The sequence below is a fragment of the Hordeum vulgare genome, chromosome 5H (assembly GCF_904849725.1).
Source record: "Hordeum vulgare subsp. vulgare chromosome 5H, MorexV3_pseudomolecules_assembly, whole genome shotgun sequence".
Lineage (NCBI taxonomy): Eukaryota > Viridiplantae > Streptophyta > Magnoliopsida > Poales > Poaceae > Hordeum > Hordeum vulgare.
In genome coordinates this window covers 568,475,799-568,492,380 of record NC_058522.1, presented here as the reverse complement: position 1 = coordinate 568,492,380, position 16,582 = coordinate 568,475,799, and the positions used below count along the sequence as shown (strand labels likewise).

Here is a 16,582-nt window from a genome sequence, read left to right as displayed (position 1 = left end):
TTCCAAACCTAGTTGGATTCGGTTTGGAATGGGAGGACTTCCCCCCTTGGCTCGGCCGACCCCCTTGGGGCTCCTTGAGCCTCAAGGCAAGGGCCCCCCCTCTCCCACCTATATATACGGAGGTTTTAGGGCTGATTTGAGACAACTTTGCCATGGCAGCCCGACCACATACCTCCACGGTTTTTCCTCTAGATCGCGTTTCTGCGGAGCTCGGGCGGAGCCCTGCCGAGATCAGATCACCACCAACCTCCGGAGCACCATCACGCTGCCGGAGAACTCATCTACCTCTCCGTCTCTCTTGCTGGATCAAGAAGTCCGAGATCATCGTCGAGCTATACGTGTGCTGAACACGGAGGTGCCGTCCGTTTGGCACTAGATCGTGGGACGGATCGCAGGACGGTTCGCGGGGAGGATCGAGGGACGTGAGGACGTTCCACTACATCAACCGCGTTCACTAACGCTTCTGCTGTGCGATCTACAAGGGTACGTAGATCGGAAATCCCCTCTCGTAGATGGACATCACCATGATAGGTCTTCGTGCGCGTAGGAAAAATTTTGTTTCCCATGCGACGTTCCCCAACAGTGGCATCATGAGCTAGGTTCATGCGTAGATGTCTTCTCGAGTAGAACACAAAAGTTTTTTGTGGGCGGTGATGTGCGTTTTGCTGCCCTCCTTAGTCTTTTCTTGATTCCGCGGTATTGTTGGATTGAAGCGGCTTGGACGGACATTACTCGTACGCTTACGAGAGACTGGTTTCATCGCTACGAGTAACCCCGTTGCTCAAAGATGACTGGCAAGTGTCGGTTTCTCCAACTTTAGTTGAATCAGATTTGACCGAGGAGGTCCTTGTATAAGGTTAAATAGCAATTCATATATCTCCGTTGTGGTGTTTAAGTAAGTAAGATGCGATCCTACTAGATACCCATGGTCACCACGTAAAACATGCAACAACAAAATTAGAGGACGTCCAACTTGTTTTTGCAGGGTATGCTTGTGATGTGATATGGCCGACGATGTGATGTGATATATTGGATGTATGAGATGATCATGTTGTAATAGATAATATCGACTTGCACGTCGATGGTACGGCAACCGGCAGGAGCCATAGGGTTGTCTTTAAACTAACGTTTGTGCTTGCAGATGCTGTTACTATTTTGCTAGGATGTAGCTTTAGTAGTAATAGCATGAGTAGCACGACAACCCCGATAGCGACACGTTGATGGAGATCATGGTGTGGCGCCGGTGACAAGAAGATCGTGTCGGTGCTTTGGTGATGGAGATCAAGGAGCACGTGATGATGGCCATATCATGTCACTTATGAATTGCATGTGATGTTAATCCTTTTATGCACCTTATTTTGCTTAGAACGACGGTAGCATTATGAGGTGATCTCTCACTAAAATTTCAAGACGAAATTGTGTTCTCCCCGACTGTGCACCGTTGCTACAGTTCGTCGTTTCGAGACACCACGTGATGATCGGGTGTGATAGACTCAACGTTCACATACAACGGGTGCAAAACAGTTGCACACGCGGAACACTCGGGTTAAGCTTGACGAGCCTAGCATGTGCAGACATGGCCTCGGAACACATGAGACCGAAAGGTCGATCATGAATGATATAGATGATATGATTAGCATAGGGATCCTTACCACTGAAACTATACTCAACTCACGTGATGATCGGACTTGAGCTAGTGTAAGTGGGTCATGAACCACTCACATGACTAGAGAGATGTACTTTTTGAGTGGGAGTTTAGCAAGTAATTTGATTAAGTTAAACTCTAATTATCTTGAACATAGTCTAAGTCCACTTTGAATATATTTGTGTTGTAGATCATGGCTCACGCGACAGTCACCCTAAATTTTAATACGTTCCTAGAGAAAGCTAAGTTGAAAGATGATGGAAGCAACTTTGTAGACTCGGCTCGTAATCTTAAGTTAATCTTACAAGCTGGGAAGAAGGATTATGTCCTTAATGCTGCGCTAGGAGATGAACCACCCGCTACGGCTGACCAGGATGTTAAGAACGCTTGGTTAACATGTAAGGAGGACTACTCAGTAGTTCAGTGTGCAGTCTTGTATGGCTTAGAACCGGGACTTCAACGTCGCTTTGAGTGTCATGGAGCATATGAGATGTTCCAGGAGTTGAAGTTCATCTTTCAGAAGAACGCCCGGATCGAGAGGTATGAGACCTCCGATAAATTCTATGCTTGCAAGATGGAGGAGAATTCGTCTGTCAGTGAACATGTGCTCAAAATGTCTGGGTACTAAAACCGTCTAGCTGAGCTGGGGATTGAACTCCCACAAGAGGCTATCACTGACAGAATCCTTCAATCACTGCCGCCAAGCTATAAGGGCTTTGTGTTGAACTACAACATGCAAGGGATGAACAAGTCACCCGGCGAGTTGTTTGCGATGCTGAAAGTCGTAGAGTCTGAACTCCGTAAAGAGCATCAAGTGTTGATGGTGAATAAGACCACTAGTTTCAAGAGAAACGACAAAGGCAAGAAGGGTAATTCAAAGAAGAGCGGCAAGCCTGTTGCCAATCCGATGAAGAAACCCAAAGCTGGACCTAAGCCTGAAACAGAGTGCTACTATTGCAAGGGTATGGGTCACTGGAAGCGCAACTGCCCCAAGTATGTGGCTGATAAGAAGGCGGCCAAAGAAAAATCAGGTATATTTGATATACATGTTATTGATGTGTACTTAACCGGCTCTCATAGTAGTGCATGGGTATTCGATACCGGTTCTGTTGCTCATATTTGCAACTCGAAACAGGAACTGCGGAATAGGCGAAGGTTGGCGAAAGATGAAGTGACGATGCGCGTAGGAAATGGTTCCAAGGTTGATGCAATCGCCGTCGGCACAGTTTCACTTCAGTTACCATCATGATTAGTTATGAACTTGAATAATTGTTATTTAGTGCCTGCGTTGAGCATGAACATTATATCTGGATCTTGTTTATTGCGAGACGGTTACTCTTTTAAGTCTGAGAATAATGGTTGTTCTATTTCTATGAGTAACATCTTTTATGGTCATGCACCCAATGTGAGAGGATTGTTCATATTGAATCTTGATAGTGATACACATATACATAACACTGAGACCAAAAGAGTTAGAGTTAACAATGATAGCGCCATATTTTCGTGGCACTGCCGCTTAGGTCATATTGGTGTAAAGCGCATGAAGAAACTCCATGCCGATGGACTTTTGGAGTCACTTGACTTTGATTCACTTGACACGTGCGAACCATGCCTCATGGGCAAGATGACTAAAACTCCGTTCTCCGGAACAATGGAGCGTGCCGGTGACTTGTTGGAAATCATACATACCGATGTGTGCGGTCCGATGAGCGTAGAGGCACGCGGCGGATATCGTTATTTTCTCACCTTCACTCACAATTTGAGTAGATATGGTTATGTCTACTTAATGAAGCACAAGTCTGAAACATTTGAAAAGTTCAAGCAATTTCAGAGTGAAGTTGAAAATCATCGTAACAAGAAGATCAAGTTCCTACGGTCTGATCGTGGGGGTGAATATCTGAGTTTCGAGTTTGGTGCTCACTTAAGACAATGTGGATGTTTCACAGTTGACACCGCCTGGAACACCAGAGCGTAATGGTGTGTCCGAACGTCGTAATCGTACTTTATTAGAGATGGTGCGATCTATGATGTCTCTTACTGATTTGTCGTTATCGTTTTGGGGTTATGCATTAGACACAGCTGCATTCACTTTAAATAGGGCACCATCAAAAACCGTTGAGACGACACCATACGAACTGTGGTATGGCAAAAGGCCAAAGTTTTCGTTTCTTAAAGTTTGGGGATGTGATGCTTATGTCAAAAAGCTTCAGCCTGAAAAGCTGGAACCCAAAGCGGAAAAGTGCATCTTCATAGGTTACCCAAAAGAGACAGTTGGGTACACCTTCTATCTCAAATCCGAGGGCAAAGTGTTTGTTGCTAAAAACGGAGCTTTTCTCGAGAAGGAGTTTCTCTCGAGAGAATTGAGTGGGAGGAAGATAGAACTTGATGAGGTTGTCGAACCTCTCATCCCTCTAGATGGTGGCGCAGGGCAAGGGGAAACCCCTGTCGTTGCGATGCCGGTTGAGGAGGAAGTTAATGATGATGATCATGAAACTCCGGTTCAAGTTCCTGTCGAACCACGCAGGTCGACGAGACCACGGGCTGCTCCAGAGTGGTACGGTAATCCCGTTTTGTCAATCATGTTGTTAGACAACAATGAACCTTCAAACTATGAAGAAGCAATGGTGGGCCCAGATTCCAACAAATGGCTAGAGGCCATGAAGTCCGAGATAGGATCCATGTATGAAAACAAAGTGTGGACTTTGGAAGTACTACCTGAGGGACGCAAGGCTATTCAGAACAAATGGATCCTTAAGAAGAAGACGGACGCTAACGGCAATGTGACCGTTTATAAAGCTCGACTTGTGGCAAAGGGTTTTTCACAAGTTCAAGGAGTTGACTACGATGAGACATTCTCACCCGTAGCGATGCTTAAGTCCGTCAGAGTCATGTTAGCAATAGCTGCATTTTTTGATTATGAAATCTGGCAGATGGATGTCAAAACGGCGTTCCTTAACGGTTTCCTTAAGGAAGAGTTGTATATGATGCAACCCGAAGGTTTTGTCGATCCTAAGAATGCTAACAAGGTGTGCAAGCTCCAGCGATCCATTTATGGACTGGTGCAAGCATCTCGGAGTTGGAACAAACGCTTTGATGAGGTGATCAAAGCATTTGGGTTTATGCAAGTGGTTGGAGAATCTTGTATTTACAAGAAAGTGAGGGGAGCTCTGTGGCGTTTCTAATATTATATGTGGATGACATATTGCTGATTGGAAACAACATAGAGTTTTTGGAGAGCATAAAGGATTACTTGAATAAAAGTTTCTCTATGAAGGACCTAGGAGAAGCTGCTTACATTCTAGGCATTAAGATCTACAGGGATAGATCAAAACGCCTGATAGGACTTTCACAAAGCACATACCTTGATAAAGTTTTGAAGAGGTTCAAAATGGAACAGTCCAAGAAAGGGTTCTTGCCAGTTTTACAAGGTACGAGATTGAGTAAGACTCAGTGCCCAGCAACTGATAAGGATAGAGAGCATATGAGCACCGTCCCCTATGCTTCAGCCATAGGTTCTATCATGTATGCAATGATGTGCACTAGACCGAACGTTAGCCTGGCCATAAGTATGGCAGGCAGGTTCCAGAGTAATCCAGGAGTGGATCACTGGACGGCGGTCAAGAATATCCTGAAGTACCTGAAAAGGATTAAGGAGATGTTTCTCGTGTATGGAGGTGACGAAGAGCTCGCCGTAAAGGGTTACGTCGATGCAAGCTTTGACACAGATCCGGACGACTCTAAGTCGCACACCGGTTACGTATTTATTCTTAATGGGGGTGCGGTAAGCTGGTGCAATTCCAAGCAAAGCGTCGTAGCAGATTCTACATGTGAAGCGGAGTACATGGCTGCCTCGGAGGCGGCTAAGGAGGGTGTCTGGATGAAGCAGTTCATGACGGATCTTGGAGTGGTGCCAAGCGCACTAAATCCAATAACCTTGTTTTGTGACAACACGGGTGCCATTGCCTTAGCAAGGGAACCACGGTTTCACAAGAAGACCAGACACATCAAACGACGCTTCAACCTCATCCGCGACTACGTCGAAGGGGAGGACGTAAATATATGCGAAGTGCACACGGATCTGAATGTAGCAGACCCGCTGACTAAGCCTCTTCCACGGGCAAAGCATGATCAACACCAGAACTGTATGGGTGTTAGATTTATTACAATGTAATTCGCATGATGATGTGAGGGCTAGATTATTGACTCTAGTGCAAGTGGGAGACTGTTGGAATTATGCCCTAGAGGCAATAATAAATATAGTTATTATTATAATTCCTGTATCAAGATAATCGTTTATTATCCATGCTATAATTGTATTGAATGAAGACTTATATACATGTGTGGATACATAGACAAAACACAGTCCCTAGCAAGCCTCTAGTTGGCTAGCCAGTTGATCAAAGATAGTCAGGGTCTTCTGATTATGTACAAGGTGTTGTTGCTTGATAACTAGATCGCGTCATTAGGAGAATCACGTGATGGACTAGACCCAAACTAATAGACGTAGCATGTTGATCGTGTCATTTTGTTGCTACTGTTTTCTGCGTGTCAAGTATTTGTTCCTATGACCATGAGATCATATAACTCACTCACAGCGGAGGAATGCTTTGTGTGCATCAAACGTCGCAACGTAACTGGGTGACTATAAAGATGCTCTACAGGTATATCCGAAGGTGTTCGTTGAGTTAGTATGGATCGAGACTGGGATTTGTCACTCCGTGTGACGGAGAGGTATCTCGGAGCCCACTCGGTAATACAACATCACACACAAGCCTTGCAAGCAAAGTAACTTAGTGTAAGTTGCGGGATCTTGTATTACGGAACGAGTAAAGAGACTTGCCGGTAAACGAGATTGAAATAGGTATGCGGATACTGACGATCGAATCTCGGGCAAGTAACATACCGAAGGACAAAGGGAATGACATACGGGATTATATGAATCCTTGGCACTGAGGTTCAAACGATAAGATCTTCATAGAATATCTGGGATCCAATATGGGCATCCAGGTCCCGCTATTGGATATTGACCGAGGAGTCACTCGGGTCATGTCTGCATAGTTCTCGAACCCGCAGGGTCTGCACACTTAAGGTTCGACGTTGTTTTATGTGTATTTGAGTTATATGGTTGGTTACCGAATGTTGTTCGGAGTCCCGGATGAGATCACGGACGTCGTGAGGGTTTCCGGAATGGTCCGAAAACGAAGATTGATATATAGGATGACCTCATTTGATTACCGGAAGGTTTTCGGAGTTAGCGGGAATGTACCGGGAATGACGAATGGGTTCCGGGTGTTCACCGGGGGGGGGCAACCCACCCCGGGGAATCCCATAGGCCTTGGGGGTGGTGCACCAGCCCTTAGTGGGCTGGTGGGACAGCCCAAGAAGGCCCTATGCGCCAAGGGATAAGAAATCAAAGAGAAAAGAAAAAAAAAAGAGGAGGTGGGAAAGGAGAGAAGGACTCCACCTTCCAAACCTAGTTGGATTCGGTTTGGAAGGGGAGGACTTCCCCCCTTGGCTCGGACGACCCCCTTGGGGCTCCTTGAGCCTCAAGGCAAGGCCCCCCCTCTCCCACCTATATATACGGAGGTTTTAGGGCTGATTTGAGACAACTTTGCCACGGCAGCCCGACCACATACCTCCACGGTTTTTCCTCTAGATCGCGTTTCTGCGGAGCTCGGGCGGAGCCCTGCCGAGATCAGATCACCACCAACCTCCGGAGCACCATCACGCTGCCGGATAACTCATCTACCTCTCCGTCTCTCTTGCTGGATCAAGAAGGTCGAGATCATCATCGAGATGTACGTGTGCTGAACGCGGAGGTACCGTCCGTTCGGCACTAGATCGTTGGACGGATCGCTGGACGGTTCGCGGGGCGGATCGAGGAAGTGAGGACGTTCCACTATATCAACCGCGTTCACTAACGCTTCTGCTGTGCGATCTACAAGGGTACGTAGATCAGAAATCCCCTCTCGTAGATGGACATCACCATGATAGGTCTTCGTGCGCGTAGGAAAATTTTTGTTTCCCATGCGACGTTCCCCAACACATGGAACTCCTCCTCACGGGATTACATTCCATTTTATGGTCATGCTTCATCGTTGCCACAGAATGGTCGTGTCCACAATTAAGGTCCTTAGACCAGACCCCAAGCATTCATTTCTAATGGATCATCGTTCTCTCATACTTTCTTCAGTCCTCATAGATGTCTCCACTTGTCACGTCACAGGTCACAGATTCCTAAATAATATTTGTTACATGTGTAGGTCTTGAGATCATGTTGCATGTGCCCTTAAATTGGACAACACGCATAGACTTCACCACAATATAACAACTTACTAGACAGATCATAAGACTACAAACACAAATGAGGACATATAGATAAGGCACAAATGGAACTTACCACTCACCTGCATCTCTCACGCCTAGGGAAACAACTCACGCATCATAAGGGAATAACCAGTCATCTCACCGAATAAACCAACCGAAAGCATATAAATAAATCTCGCCAGATCCACAATGAAATGAATTATCCAAATAGTCTTGATCTCCATATGAGTATGAATAGACTTTACAACTTGTTCTTACAACTTGGAATTCCTCTTACAATAGTGAACGATGGAATGATGATGGATACGAAAGGACCAAAACCAAGAAGATCTCCCTTGGTTCCCTGGGTCTCTCTTCTCTCTGTTCTAGATGCGGTGGCGGCTCCTAGGGTTCTCCAATTCGCGATTGCCCCTTCAAGAAAGTGTCTTTTGTATATATGTGATGGAGCCGTTGGCACCTCATGTGACCATCTACGTGAGCGGGTGTACTCGCATGGAAGGTCGTCTTTTGCCCTGTTGTGTCTCGTGGCTTGGCCTTCAAAATGGAACTTGATTCATTTGACTTGATTTGCAGTAATCCTCCTTGGTTTCATTCTTATATGATACTTTCTGTTGAACAATGAAAAGACGGATTTTGTTCTCTTTTGAAGGATTAGCGTTAGAAATAACCGAGAAGCGTTATGAATCCGGTGAAAATGAAATGAGAATCACATGCAAATAATCACAAATTCTTGAGCCATTAGCCACCAATGTCGGTGTTAAATCCGACAGATCTTTGGTAGGGGGTCACGAGTTGGTGATCTTAGATAGGTGGTAACAGGATGAACAAGGGACACGATATTTACCAAGGTCCGGACCCTCTCGAAGAGATAAAACACGACGTCATGCTTCTGTTGTATTTATGTGTTGGAGTACAAAGTACAAAATGAACTACCTCAAGATCGTGTGTAAATGTATGATTCTCTACCCATGTGTTCTAAAACCCCTCAGCTTCTATAGGGATCGGGGGTACTTAGGGTTACAGATAGGTAAGTTACATCTAGAAATAGACATTCTAAAGATGCAAACATGTCATGGGGTATGCTTCAAGTCCTCGGAGAATTCTAGCACACCTAGTGGCATGGGAGTCTAGGCCCATTTGTGCACGATCTAGGGGTCATCTACCTGGCCTACCAATATGGGCCCGGCGTGGCTAGTATCCCCTATTCTAGGGCACCATCACTACTCCAATTTACTTGTTTTCCTTTTTCCTTTTAATATATTTGTTTCAAGATTCATGTTTTTTTGTTCTTATTCTTGCTATTTACGTTTAGTTTTACATTTTCTATCTTCATTTCTTTTTTTTTCTATTGGGTTTGCTAATTTTCATCTATATTTCCTTTGTAGATGGGATGGGCTAGTTATATGCTGATGTAGGACCGATATCATATTTAGACTGGTTATATCACATCTAGATGAACCCTACATACACCCATGTATTTTTTTAATCCAACCGGTAGTGAAAAAAGGGATTTGCTACATCCATTGGCAATTACGGGTTGATGGATGTTACGAGACGATTAGTCAGTTTCTAATTGGAGATTAGGGAGGACGCGGGTCCATCCCTGAAAATCAGGGGGCAGTTTTAGCATTGGATAAAGAAGTCTCGTAACTTTATGTACAAGTGGTACGTAAGTCTGGCACTTTTGGTGAAAAAAAGTATTAATCAGCGAGCGCAAGCAGAGTAGAAGTTCTTTCATTTCCGGAACAACATGGCAGCCATACCCAACCCATACCTGGCCAAACGGGCCGGCCCGGCCATAAACGGGTCGGCATGGCCTGACCCGCTCAGGCACGAATATTAGTCGGGTCGTATTGTGCCAGCCCATGTGCGCAGCCTCCCGGCCCAGGCACGGCACGGGAGCTAAACGGGCTGGCCCGTCGACACGCTAAGCACGATTTTAGGCCCATTTTATGTAATTTTTGGACCTATTTGGACCTATTTGGCTATTTAATACGTTGTATATATATAAAAATATGTGAATAAAAAATAAAAAAATAAAAACGGGTTGTGACGTGCCGACCCGCGTGTCCGGTCATTAGAACCAGACACGGCCCGAGGCGGGCTACGTACTGGCACGGATGTGTTTAAGTCGTATCGTGCCCGGCCCATGACGTGTTGTACCGGCAGGCTCGCGGACCGACCTATTTAGCCCCGTTCAGTTTGGCCAGCTATAACCCAACCCAAGTAAAAGGAGAGAAGACGGGGTGCGGGCCGAAGTAGCTGTAGCTGCGTGCGCGCATCGACAGCGGTAAAAGGCCAAGGCATCCCCGTCGCAGAGCCCATTCCCGATGCCACAGCCACGGCCACAGCCAGCTCGCCGTTCCACGGCGACACACTCATGTGCCCACCACGCCTTTAATACATTATTTATTTACCTCGTTCCTTCCCCAAACCCGCAACACCTCCCCGGAGAAAAAACCAATACACAACACCCAACACCCATCCATCCATCCCCGGTTCCCCACTCCCCAGGTCCCGTCTCAACTCCAAAACTGATACCAGTACCAGCACTCATCACACTAATAGTACTACAACTAGTAATACGCAAAAAAAAGTAGGACGCGACCGTCCGATCCATCACCAAACCCGTACACTACTACTAACCCATTTCTTAAACACCAAAAAACACACGCACACGCACACGCACGGCATGATACGCACACACCCGAACGAATGAATTGTCACCATCCATCCATCCAAGCAAAGCCACGACCATCATGACAGCACAAACAAAACGGAACAAACCACCAACCAGGATCACAAGATACCCACAGCAGCAGCCACGGTCACACTATTATCATCCATCCATCGCAACATCGACTTCATCCGGGAGGGACAAGACACCACAGGATAAGCGATGCAACGCCGCGATCACGGGATTCCCGTGGGGGCCTTCTCTGCAGCACCCTCCTCCTCCCCGAACCAGCAAATCCCATGTCGCCTTTCGCCCCTCCGCTAGGTCACAACCAAATCGGGATACGATCGGATATACTATCTGGATTGGATTGGATCGGATCCCTCCACTCCACTCCACTCCACTCCTACTGCTCTCAGTGAGCGAGATGCAGCTTGTGTGTATGCAGCAGGCTAGCTGGTGACAGCAGCAGCAGTGGACCAGCAAAGAGCGAAAGACCGGGTGCTGACTTTCCTTTTCCCTTTGGAGAAACCACCATGGACTGCGACCCGACTGCTTTCCAGACGGAAATATCACCGGAACGGAATGATATCCGGCCGCCATGCCACGCACAAACAACAGATCCCACGCAGAAACATCGTTCATGCGCCATCCCATCAGATCAAGCATCCATCCATCGGAGGATGGAATGAAGCCGGGATTCCTCCAGCAGGGAAAAGGAGCATTCTTGCACAGATCTGGAGCTGGGACGAAGCCCGCTTTCAGGTGAAAAGGGGGGAGGATGCTTGCACAGATCTGGAGCCACAAGGGCTCATCACATCAAGAACAGCAAGGCAGCAGATCAGCTGGGATTTCAGGTGAAAAAAGACGCACAGATCTGGAGCCACAAAGATGGTTTCGTCATTTCATAAAGCTCTCCCCCTCGATTCTTACACTGCAATGTTACACACTCTACTACTAATACTGCTGCTAATACTAGATCTAGGATACTGATACTACTGGAGTAACACCACAGCCGCTACTACTACTAGGCAAGAAGGAACGAAGCCAAGGCTGGCACGAAGAAGAGCAGCTGCAGCTGCAGCTGCATCATCATATCGTTCATTCATTATTTGGACGAACTAATCAGCCGGAAAAACTAGCAGGAAAAAACAAGGGGGGGCATGCCGCATGCATGCATGCTTGCTAGCCAAGCAGCAAGCAAGCAAATCACACTCTGGATCTCCACTCATCTCTCTCTCTTCCTCTTCCTCTTCGCTTGCTGCTGCTGGCTAGGGTTGGATCGGCCTGAATCAGCCGTAGATGACGCCGGAGGAGAGCGCCATGAGGAGGATGGCCGCCTTCTCCTCCTCGCCAAGGCGCCGCCTGCGCCGCATCCGCCGCCGCTGCTTCAGCACCACCTCCTTGCCGAACCCGACCACACGGAGCTCCACCTCGCGGCCCCTCTTGGTCGTCGTCGTCTTCTTCTTGGGCTGCTGCTGCTGCTGATCCGGCTCCGCGCTCTCGCCGCCGGCCTCCGAGCACGCCGCCGCGACTGCAGCGGATGCTGCCGCAGCAGGCTGCCTCTTCTTGGGCGGCTCGTCGAGGCCCAGCGCCTCCCTCCGCTTCTTCCTGTACCGGATCCCGCACGCGTTGCACAGAGACTGGATGGAGGGGAACGAGAAAAAACAGATGAGCCGCCGTGAATCAGCTCGGAAACTCACAGATCGGGGGGAAACAGACAGGTTAGACGACAGATCGGGAGGGATCTGCGGCACTCACCATGGGTCCGGAGGGCCCGCCGCGCCAGAGCGGCGTCTTGGTGGTGTTGCAGGCGGTGCAGGCCTTGGGCTGGCTGCCGGAGGCCGGGCGCTCGCCGGGATCCAGCGATCCGCTTCCCTGGAAACAGATCGAGGCAAAACAGAACATCAGACCCCCATCAGGCCTACAGATCGGGCACGGAAAACGCGCTCCGGACCGGAGCAGCTCACCTTCTCGACCGAGGAACTCATGTCCGGCGCCAGGATCGGCAGATCCGCGACCACAGCCCCCACTCAGCTCCGGCGATCCGCGTCTCCGGCCGCCGCACCCGCTCCTCGTCGCGGATCGGGGGTCGTGGGTTTAGGGGTTTGGTGCCCGATCCGCCGCGCCGCAGATCTCTGCTGCCTACGGGCTACCGCGGCCAAGCACAGAACAAAGAGAGCACGGGGTTGATCGATCGGTCGGTCGGCGGGAGTAGGGGTTTGGAAGAGGAGGAGGCGGCGGCGGGAAGAGGGAGGGAGGGAGGGAGGGAGGGGGGAGGGAGGGGAGGGGAATGGATGAGGTTTGAGGTGGGACGGACGGAAGGAGAGATAAAGGGCGGAGATTTGGATTTCGGATCTGAAAATGGGGGAGGGAAGAGGGGGCGCGCCGTGGAGGGAAACGGAAAAGTGTGGAGGGAAATGGGGGCGGAATTGGGGAGCCGTATTTGTATCCGCGCCGGCGTGCTTTGTTGAGACGAGTGATGAGTGTGTTTTGCGCGCCACGGTTGGTTTTGTTTGGGGGCGTGAAGGAGGATTTAGGAAGGTTTTAGACACATGGAGGGATGGATGATGGTGGTGCACGTGACTGTGCTTTTCTCTCCGTTCTTTCTTGGTGGATTGCGTTAGCAACGGTAATGTGTGATGTCATTTGTGTGGGTGATGTGTTCTTTCATTCATCTTAGAGCATCTACGGCCCGACTTGGTATACACGGGGTGATCTGCGCCGGCGCGCCGGTCCAGATTTTCGGCAGGCCGCAGGATCCACCAACCCCGCGCCGTCCGTATCGTTGGATCCGCATGCAATATTTTTCTTCCTATGCAGCAAAAATTCGATGTCATACGGCAATTTTTTCAACGATTGCAACAAAAAACAGAATTTGTAGCAAAAAAAAATCTACGTGATCGTACCAAAAATCGAAGCTGATGTTACGTGGTAGCAAAAGTCAAACGCCGGTTGTAACAAAATTTTACGTGACGTGTATGCAACTTTTTAGTGAACAGTTGCAGCAAAACATGCTGCCGGTTGTAGCAAAAATTAACAGGTTGTAGCAAAACGTAAAAAAACATCGATTGTAACAAAAAATCCGACGAACTAGAGTTGCAACCAAACGTATATGCAACTTTTTTACTGAAACAAAATATAGTAAAAAACGTTTGTAGCAAAAATGACGCATGTTGCAACATATTTAGACGAAAAATGTTGCATCCATTGACCGGAGAAGCGCGAGGATGGGAAAAATGTCGCAAGGGTCCGCGCGCGCCACGGGGCGACCGGCGCGCGGGTGGGAAACGATTCCCTAGTATATATGACCCCTTATATGTCCGCAGACGCGTATGTGGAGTGACCGGGCGTGTTTGTTCTGAGCCTCTATTTTTTCCGTCTGCGCACCGTATTTTTTATATTTTTTTATCATATGTCCGGTCACTTTGTGTGGGGAACCCCGACTTACGCGTCGAGATCACCGAATGCACGTGTACAGTGATCCCGGAAATCAATACTCACTGAACACACAGATACTGATTAACAAGAGTCTTTTATCCGAAATTTACATCTGATACAATCACACCAATATACATCACACATTATCATTGTTAACCGATGGTTAAGTCTTACATACATAGGACCAAGATATACATAGGACCAAGATGGTCAAAAACACCAATACAACTACTAGCGAGATACTTGGTAGTAAATGAGAACCCATGCCATCACCCTTAACCAACAGGCATTCTCACTCGGAAGCGTCATAGTTCGCGTGTCCGTCTCCGACGGCGAATTCTTCTCCATACTTTGGTTTTTCCATGTCTGGTCAATAAAATAACGAGTGTCAAGCCAATAAGTATAGTAAATGTACTCGCAAACAACCCATGATATGAATAATGCACATGGTACGATAATAAAGTAATATGCAGTCTTTGCGGAAAGAAAGTTTTAATTGAAAATGAGCTTGGTCAATTACTTGTATGGATATGCATCATAAGCTAGATGGTAATCATGATTACGGGTCACAGATATCATCATATGTGCGGAGGGCTAAACACCACACGTTCATCCTATATGCCAAATCTCTAGACTTGTCATATCATCTTACTCAGATAACAACTTAGTAGACACACATACACACTTCGTTTATGCGGAAAACGTAGTTTAACCAGGATTACCCAACTGTACATGACCGTGGACGCGGCCATTCGAATAGTTTTACACTCTACAGAGGTTGTATGATGTACCCGCGAGATTTGGAAACTTCCGTTTCATCCACGACTCGCGGTATATAACATTCCGGTACACCACTTCTTTCTCAACTGGTCATCCAGCTCAACACCATCACCCTCGGGCATTAGTGGGACCCGACAGAGTTTTCGTAAAGCTTTTGATATCAGCTCTATGTTACCATCACCATGCATATGCTCATCCTATGCGTAGCACTACTATCTATTTGTCAACATTTTATCAGCGTGACCCTCATAGATGGTAAGGTCATGCTCTAAGCAAGTGCTCCGGAGGAGCCTTCGGTAACACCATGTCGGGGTGTACTGATTAATCTTGACTACATGCATCGGAATAAAATAATCAACATGTCATGCATAAAATATTTTCTCACACATGGTCAAAGGGTTGCTTGCCTTCATCAGCTAGGTATCCGGGTCCAAGTCCTTCGTCAAACGCATGATCTACCGTCGTAATAATAATAATATAATAAGGACACTAAAAAACAGAGCACAAACTCGTTTTAAAAATGTTAACTTATTCTGAGAAATTCTATCGTTAGTTTTAAAATGTTTGTTTCTGTTTTTTAAGTAAAAGGTATTTTAAAATTCTTATTAACACAAGCTAAAAATACTCAAACTAGGTATTTTATTAAATTTGTGCATAAAAGTCTTTACAAAATTTTGCACAACAACACTGATAAATTCTACACATTTTTAGAAGAATTATGCTGGAAAAATATTTAAAATTAAATAAATATTTTATCCTATAAAAATAATCTAAGAATATGGTTAAAATTAAAAGAAAAAGTGTTAGACCCTGGACTGGCTCGGCGAGCAGCTCGGGCGGCCCAACTAGCCAACCAGCCACCCCAAGCGCATGCGCCATTGATGACCCACAAGTATAGGGATCAATCGTAGTCTTTTCGATAAGTAAGAGTGTCGAACCCAACGAGAAGAAGAAGGCTGTGATAAACGGTTTTCAGCAAGGTAATAACTACAAGCACTGAAAGTATCGGTAACAAGTGATGGTGTAGTGAGGCGGAACGTAGCAAGCGTAAAGTAACAAGTAACAACTAGTAGCAACGGTGCAGCAAAGTGGCGCAATCCCTTTTGTAGCAAGGGACAAGCCTGAACAAAGTCTTATAAGATGAAAAACGCTCCCGAGGACGAACGGAAATTTCTGTCATGCTAGTTCCATCATGTTCATATGATTTGCGTTCGTTACTTTGATAGTTTAATATGTGACTGGACCGACGCTTGGGTACTACCCTTACTTGGACAAACACCCCACTTATGATTAACCCCTCTCGCAAGCATCCACAACGACGAAAGAAGAATTAAGACAACGTCTAACCATAGCATTAAACTAGTGGATCCAAATCAACCTCTTACGAAGCAACACATAGACTGGGGTTTTAACTTCTGTCACTCTAGCAACCCATCATCTACTTACTACTCCCCAATGCCTTCCTCTAGGCCCAAATATGGTGAAGTGTTATGTAGTCGACGTTCACATAACACCACTAGAGGAAAAGACAACATACACCATATCAAAATAATGAACGAATACCAAATTCACATGACTATTATCAACATGACTTATCCCATGTCCTCAGGAACAAAAGTAACTACTCGCAAAGCATAATCATAATCATGATCAGATGTGTAATGAGTAGCATCAAGGATCTGAACATAAACTCTTCCACCAAGTAATCCAGT

The 16,582-nt window shown here is 46.8% G+C and overlaps 1 protein-coding gene across 1 annotated transcript; it reads right to left on the bottom strand.

Annotated features, from left to right (window-relative positions):
- Positions 1-11,527: 11,527 nt before the first annotated feature.
- Positions 11,528-13,056, bottom strand: LOC123453167 (GATA transcription factor 15-like). The gene is made up of 3 exons (XM_045129936.1): positions 12,620-13,056; positions 12,411-12,527; positions 11,528-12,292 (listed from the first exon to the last, which is right to left on the bottom strand). Exons 1-3 carry the CDS (start codon positions 12,638-12,640, stop codon positions 11,942-11,944), a joined length of 489 nt encoding a protein of 162 aa, XP_044985871.1. The 5' UTR covers positions 12,641-13,056; the 3' UTR covers positions 11,528-11,941.
- Positions 13,057-16,582: the final 3,526 nt, after the last annotated feature.